The sequence below is a fragment of the Trachurus japonicus genome, chromosome 20 (genome assembly GCF_045865225.1).
Source record: "Trachurus japonicus isolate A0001 chromosome 20, Traja_1.0".
Lineage (NCBI taxonomy): Eukaryota > Metazoa > Chordata > Actinopteri > Carangiformes > Carangidae > Trachurus > Trachurus japonicus.
Window position 1 is genome coordinate 4,982,866 of NC_140926.1, and position 8,195 is coordinate 4,991,060.

At 46.2% G+C, this 8,195-nt stretch overlaps 1 protein-coding gene across 1 annotated transcript in view; it reads right to left on the reverse strand.

Annotated features, from left to right (window-relative positions):
- The window catches only part of zeb1b (zinc finger E-box binding homeobox 1b), a 72,808-nt gene extending 64,924 nt beyond the window's left edge, over window positions 1-7,884 (reverse strand). The window contains exon 1 of the mRNA XM_085763854.1: window positions 7,661-7,884. Within this exon, the coding sequence (XP_085619980.1) occupies window positions 7,661-7,718 (58 nt within the window). The 5' untranslated portion in view covers window positions 7,719-7,884. The remainder of the gene's footprint in view (window positions 1-7,660) is intronic.
- Between the last annotated feature and the right edge of the window lie 311 nt (window positions 7,885-8,195).

Below are 8,195 nucleotides of genomic sequence, written 5' to 3' on the forward strand. Positions count from 1 at the left end.
CTCTGACTAACAAACAGGGTGACTAAGGTTTTTTTTTTTTTTACACTGCTGGAGCTGTCATAGTGTTAGCCTAGCCTAACCTAGCCTAGCCTTAGCTTTAGCTTTAGCTTTCAGTAAATCTAATCTAAATTTGAGACATTTTTCATCTATTTGGTCATGTGTAACCAGCAAATTTGCCTTTAAAAAAAAAACACTCAAAGCCTCAGGAATCTGTCGTTACAGGTGTCAGGTCGATGTGTCAAACACAAGGCGCAGGAATTATCTCTGGCCCACATGATTATATCTAATTGCTGTTAGAAATTACTATGAAAATCTGCAGATAGAGCCATAAGAAATGAATGCAACTGATTTTTTACTTAATTTAGTAATGATTAATGTTGTTTTATATGCAATAACTTACAGGCTTTGTTAGTTTTGGGTTCAATATGTGCAATATGGTCCTTTCAATAAGTCAATTAACACTGAATCAGTCTGGTAAACGTCTTGTACCAATTTTTAAATGTTGGGAAACAGTGTATTTGAAATTTGATGAAAAGAAAATGTGAATATTTTGCTTTGCAAGTTGATTTACAATGTGCACCCCTAAATTTTCTGCTTTGACTCCTAAAATTTTAAGTTAGTGGGTCAGTGTGCTCCTTATAAACTAAGTTAGTCTGGAGGCTTTGGCGTTAGCTTTAGCTTTAGCCTCTGACTAGATGCTGTTAGTCATCGCGGTCCCTTTGGGGGACGGCTGCTGGGATCAGTATGTGAATATGAATGCGAACCCCCTCAGGAGTGCCATTATCAGTACCGAGAGGAAAATCAATATGATCATCATAACGGGGCAACTGGCAAAGAGCCAGCAGCTCAGAGGACAATAATACACGGCAGCAGGATTACTCCTCATCTGATGTCATCTGGTTTCATCCCCGCAGACAGAAACATGGTGCGGCTCTAATAAGGTCACGCACGTTTAAAAAAAAAAAAGAGAGAGAGAGAGTGGATGTCCGACAATTACGTCCAAAAGAAAGAAAGACAGACAGAGAGAGAAAGAGAAAGAGAGTGAGAGAGAGAATAATAATAAAAAGATGACAAGCTGACGGTCAGGTGGCCCGAGGTCTGAGAGCCCCTCGCTGGGCCCGCCTTCTGCTTATTGTGTCAGTCCAGTCTTTTTCATTAACCGCTCCACTGAGGACCACAAGGAGGGGAGGGGGGGAGGGGGGAGGGGGGGGGCAGTGGAGGTGAGGAGGGGAGGAGGGGAGGGGTCTCCTCTCCTCTGCAGACAGAGCTGAAGAGCAGCCACCAAATACATGATTAAAAACACACATCAACAGTGTTTACCTCCCGCAGCAGGACGGGGGCAATTTAGAGCTAATATCTCCCCTGAGCCGAGGGGCTGCACGCTGTCGCCGGGGCAGGATTATTACCCCCCCAACAACCACCACCACACCTGTCCGAGGAGTTCATAAGGTTGAGATCATGTCATAAACACACCTGTCTGCTGAGGAGGAAGAGGAGACGTGTGGTAAACAACTACCTCACTGCAAAAACTCAAATATCTTACCAAGAATATTTGTCTTATTTCTAGTCAAAATGTCATTTCTAGTCAAAACAAATCTCATTATATGTTAAAATAAGACTCATCACATAAAAAGTAGCTTGTTTTTAGACACTTTTTACTTCTTTCAAGCAGATTTTCACTTGAAATAAGTAGAAAAATCTGATAGTGGAGCAAGTTTTTCTTCCTTATTACGAGCACTTGCTTTCACTGTCAGATTTTATACTTATTTCAAGTGAAAATTTGTTTGAAACAAGTGAAAATGATGTAAAAACAAGTTAATTTTTAGGCTATGAGTCTTATTTTAAGTGGAAAGAGATTAGTTTTGACTAGAAATGAGACATTTTGACAAGAAATAAGACAAATATTCTTGGTAATATTTTGAGTTTTTACAGTGCTGTTCAGCATCTCGCCACAAAACAACTAAAACCAACGGTTCGTGCGCTTCTCGTTATTAGGGGGGTGGGGGAGGGGGGCAACGGTTGAGTTTTTGTTCAGTTCACTGAGCCGACGCGTCGCTACAAGCCCCCCCCCAGCCCCCCCCCACCCCACCCTCCTACGAAAACTGTGCAGCTCCAGATCCTCTGGTCCTTTTCAGGGACGGTGTCGGGCCATCTGTGGAGGACGGCTGCGTCATCATCATCATCATTCGAGCCACGCGGGCCCCATCACTACATTGTCCTGTCATGCAGATGGACCCCTCCTGGCCCGTGCTGCTGGGGAGTCGGGGTGGGGAGGTGTGGGGGGTGGTGGGGGAGATGGGGGGGGGGGGGCAGATTAAGCCCTCACACCCTGACATTAAAAACAGCTCCCATGCTGCAGACTGTAGACACTCACAGCGATGCCACAGGGAAGCGGCTGCGTTCGCGCTGCAGCGAGTCTGACGCTGTCGTGAGCTTCATTTACCCAGACAAAAATGCCACACACACACACACACACACACACACACACACACTGTTGCTGCTGCTGCGACGCCGGCCCTCAGCCCTCGGCCCTCGAGAGCCCGAGGGCCGGCGTGAGAGAGGGATTTGATGAATTCTGCGAACGTTCCTCAGATTCCTCCCTCGCAGGGACCTTTGGGAAAAGAATGGGTCATATGCAAATGGCATGCACAGTATGGAGGAGAAGTTTCCCACAAGCCGAGTGTGAAAAGGGCTCTCCCTCCCCATGCCGGGCCGCTGAATGGGCCTTTTCTTTGGCCGCTGAAAGTGTATGAGGTAGAGCAGGCAAACTGCAAAGGTAACTAGGCTCTTTCTCCTCGGGCCTTTTCTCACTAAAGCCTCGACACACAATGGTTCATTTAGGCATTCAGCCACACAAACCCCAATAAAGCACATCCAAGCGCAGTTAAGGGGGTTACTGAAACTGACTCTGGGTTTTAAACCCCCTTCTTTTACCTTTTTTATAGGCTAATGCTCTCAGCCTCCATGGGAGCAGCTAATCATTAAGCCGAGGTGGGAGCGTGGGCGCACATCCCATCGTCTGTAACTCTGTTTAACAGTCACATGAGGACGAGGACGGACGGACGGACGGGCCGGTGCAGCCTCGGGTCGTAAACTTCACCTGCACAGGTGCACAGCTTCTACACAGGACGGTTTTTTTTACTCGTGCATTTTCATAACAGCAGATTTCTAACTGTCTTTTACTCCCCAGGTGTAAAACAACATGTTATAAAAACTATTTCTTTCTTTGCAGCCTGTACACATTTCTTTTTCTACTTATTCATCTCATTCTTAGTAGAGCTGCTCCCCAAATAGTCGACCAATGAATCATTAGTCGACCTAAATTTCATTGGTTGATTGACATTTGGAGCCGTGTCTTGCAAAAATTAAGTCAAAATCTATATGACATAACTGTGTATGAAAGGCTACAGGGCTTTTAATTTGAAGGGCCAGATACAGGAAGTCGTGAAACTCATTCACTGCCAGTTTTTTTTTTTATTATTTCTTTTATTTTATTAATTATTTGCGACAATTAGTCGACTAATGGCTCTAAATGACGACCAAGACAGTCTTTGGTCGGGGTGTGGGGGGGGCAGCCCCTAACTCTGGGATTCTTTTATTTTGGCGGTTTGGTTTGTGTAGTTTTTAAAGCACTGCAGCACTTTTATCGTCTTGTTATCATCACGTTTGATCCTGTAGCTCAAACTTTTACTTCTAAATACTCCCAACAAACAAACTAACAAACTAACAAACAACCCCCCCACCCCACCTGAGTGTGTAGCAGCAGAAACCTGATCCTGAACAGACACCAACCACTCTGCTGCTGCTGCTGCTGGCGAGGCGACGCCGCGCTGTGAGTTTTAGCCGCCATGTGCAGCTCCCACAGTTGTCACCTGTTGTAAAACTCTTTAGTCACCTCGGCTGTTTCTCACCAACTCTCTTCTCCACCTCCCCCTCTCTCCCCCTCCCTCTCTTCTCCCTCTCTCTTCTCTCTCTCTCTGCAGGGAACATGGAGCCCACAGTTTAAGGGGTCAGGGAGGGATGGATGGATGGAGAGAAAGGAGGGAGGGAGGGAGAGAGGGAGGGAGCAGCGGAGTAAAAGCAACACCCCCATCCTCCCTCAGCTCCTCTCTTCCCCCCTTTTCATTGAACAGACTTAAACACAAACACAATTGGACATGCTGGAAGCTTCACAATGGCACCGCGAGGAGGAGGAGGAGGAGGAGGGGGAGGAGGAAGAGGGAGGGGGGGAAAGTGAAGTCATACTCTAGGCACGCATGGATGCCCAGGTCAGGGGGCAATCAACAGCACCCCTGGCTACTGTGTCTCAAACCCCCTCTCCCTCTCCCACCTCCATCCATCCACTCATCCGACCCCTCCCACTCCTGAAAATATAAGAAAAAAAAGAAGAAAAAAAGGCCGGGCTCTGGAAGGAGGAGTGAAGCCGAGAGAGTTGGAGTTAGAGAGAAAACGGGGGCGGGCGGGGGGATTTTCTTCTTACTTGGCACTTTCAAATGAAGCTGCTGCTGCTGCTGCTGAGGAAGTTGGTGAAAAGCTGTGAGATAAATGAAAAATTTCCTCCTCTGCTAAACTCTTCACACAACAGGGGTGGACCCTTTTAAATGTAAACAGATGTCTTTTAAAGAACTCAAGTGGCATGTGGACCTACAGGGGCCAATCCCCTCCTCCATCAACACCAACTATAGCCCCCCCACCCCTCCCCTCTTCCCTCATCTCCACCACCACTACCACCTCCACTTCAGTTTCACCAAACAAACTGTAGCTGCAGCGTAAACCATTATTTTTTATTATTCCCCTCACAAACTCGCAGCGTGACATTGATTTCTATAGTTTCTACTGAGTCCAGGGAGCTAAGTTTAGTTCAACCAGGAGCCAATAAACGTCCACATTACATTACATGACTTGTTTCCGACCTCATTTTCCCTTTTCTGTCTTTTTTTTTCTTTTTTTGTTGGGATGCATGATTCACCAACATGTGAAGTGTGAGCATGGAGGATTATTACTATAGATACCTGTGACTCCTGCAGAGCCGCCGAGGCCCGGCCCTGTTTATTTATAAGGAATGTTAATACTGGGTGCATTCCTGTGCAGCAGCAGAAACAGAGTAGTAATGTAGTGTATAGTTGAGGACTGGTAGTGGTAGTGAGCGTCCCCATCCAGCCGATTACAAACACCTGTCATCCTGCAGGCTGTTAACACCTCTCTGTTTACAGCGGGAATGCAGCAGCTCACCTTGATCTCAGCTCCACAACAACACGCCTAAACTAAACTAAACACACTGCCACAACTGCACAACTTGTTTAATTAAAATTAATTGTTATTATTATATTATTATTTATCACCACCGCCTGGGCCGAGCAAGTAGAGAAAGTCAGAGCTGCAGGAGGAAGTTGATTTACATGACAGATAAGATCCACTTCAAAGATCTGCACCTTTTTTTTTAAGGCAAATGGGCCGAGGTAACAAGGAACACATCTGTTAGGTTACGGATGTGACTTTTAAATATCAATGGAGGAGGAGGAGGAGGAGGAGAAAAGAGGAGGGGGGGGGGGGGTCACCTGACTGCTGAGAGAAAAGTTTAATGAAAGCCCGTTAAGTTGAATAGGAGGAGAGAAAAAAGGAGGAGGAGATAAATATCCTGCACCTTCTGACAGCAGGACCGTTATCTGAGGTGTGTGTGTGTGTGTGTGCATGTGTGTGTGTTTGAGTGTGTGTCCGAGCCGGAAGCTCAACAGCACCTCGTGGACAACAGAAAATAAAAATAAAATCCATCCAAAGGAACCGAAAGAGACTCAGTTAATTGACACAATAAGAAATAAAACGCATTTTTATCGCAGAAGCTGAAACTGAAGCTGAACTCAGAGTTTCGCGTTTCTCGCTGAATTTCCTTGAAGCTACACTGGGTGGCACAACACATGAGCATGTGTTTGGTCATGTTAGAGACACAACACATGTTGTCAGACTCAGACGGAACAGGCTCGATCTCGATTTATAATAAATAATGATAATAATAGGCTAATAATAATAATCACATCGATTATTATAGCTAAGAGACAAAAAACAACAGCGTCGCTCCACAGATCGAAAGAAACAAACTCAGATAAATCCACTCAGACGTCTCTTAGAAATAAAACCACCCGTCTGATAGAATAGAAACAATACAAACAGTCCAGTGTTGAATAGAGATAAACACAGAGAGAGAGAGAGAGGATCCTGTCGGTGACTTTACAACCGCATGAACATTTCCACGCCACAACAATAAGAAAAAAAAAGGTGCGTGAAACCGCGCGCACCGCAGAAAACGCACCACTTCTCTTCTGAGAGAAATAAAACGAGCAGGAAAAAAAGAAGAAGCAGAAACAGAAACAACAGCGTGTGTGTGTGTCTGAATGTGAATGTGTGTCTGTATGTGTGTGTGTTTCAGGCTTCGCTCGCCTCGCGACCACGGTCCCCTACAAGAATCAGGATTCCCAGCGCGCGCCTGGAGAGTATCCGCTCTCCTTATATGGGCAGCGCAAACAGCGCCTGAGATATTCCTCGTTCTCCGGAACCTCGGTCACCTCATCCATGTTTTCTACCGAGCTCCACTGTACACAGACATACATACCCTATACACACAACTACACAACACAACACAGACACACACACAACACAACCGAGCCTGAGTGTGTGTGCGTCAAAAACCCAGAGCCGGAACATTGGAGACAAGTTGGAGGAGGATGGAGCGAGTGAGAAATAAAGACATGTAACACACAGAGAGAGACACAGAGAGAGAAGAGAGGAGCTTCAACACGACACCACACACACTTCTCCTTCTTCTTATCCTCTTTCCCGTTGTTTAACACTATAAACATGTGAGGATTCATTTAAAAAAACACACAACAAACTGGGGGAATTAAACAAAAAGCAAAAAACACAACGCGTTTGGTTGAGAAACTCCGGTCGGTGGTGCAGCAACAGTGTCCGGTCGCTACCTGCTACACGAGCGCGACAGGAGCGGAACCGAAAAGACACGAGGAAAGAAAGAAAGAAAAGGAAGAAGAGAAGAGAAGAAACCAAATATAAAGAAGGATAAAGATAAGGATAAAGATAAAGAAAGAGCAAAGGAAACCCATGGTGTAGGGTTTAGGGTTATAGTGTGTCGACTCGAGGTCCCGCAATAACAATCAGGTAGCGGCTCTATGGCTCTACCAAACAAACAGGTCCGAGTTGGGTGTTAAAACAAAAAAAAACTCGACTGAATTAACATTAAACTGAACCAACCGGTGTTAATAAAGTGGCTGAAATGGGATAATAATAGAATAAAAGAGGAATAAAGTGGAGTGGAGGCTGAGGCGGCTCCACTTTATTCCAGGCTGAGGTGCGTATAACGGTCTAGGCGGAGGGAGAGACGCGACCCATCAGGTATAACGGTACAGCAACCAACCAACCAACCAACACAGCATAGCACGGCACAGCACGGCACAGCACGGCACAGCTCAGTATGTTAACCCAGCAGCAGCAGAGCGCTCACTTGCTACTTCACTTTAAAAAAAAAAACAAAAAAAACTTTCCGCTGAGAAGAAGCAAAAGAAGCAGCACCACCAGAGGGGGGGCATGCCGCTGCGCCGTCTCCCCGGGAAAGAGGCACCGTTGTCGGGAGGAGTTTGTTCCTACTCACCGTTGTTCCTCCGCGGGTTCGCCTGCTTTCTGCGCTTACACCTGGGGCCATCCGCCATGATCCTTTCGTTGTGTCTAAATGCTGCCGGAGAGTCACCTCCTCTCTCACCCCCTCTCCCCCCCCCTCCACCTCCCCTCCCTCCACACCACCTCTCCACCTCCCTCCCCTTCACCTCCCCTTCTCCGCACCTGGTTTTACGACACACTACTAGCAGCTACACACACAGCTTTACGACACCACCTTCCTTCCCGCACCTCCCCGCTGCCAGGACCATTCATTCTAGATACTGGAAGTGAGAGAGAGAGGATGATGCATGTATGATGATGAGGATGAGGAAGAGGAAGAGGATGATGTACCTGCCCAGCCTCTGACTAATGGCTCCTGAAATTATAACATATGATGCAGCTTTTTATTCACTTTTTTATTATTATGATTAATAATAAATGTGAAATAAGTTAGTAAGTTAGCCTAGATGGTATGAAAGAGAAAGTGTTTATGTGAAATCTACCTACAGCACCTGTTTGTTCACCTGGAT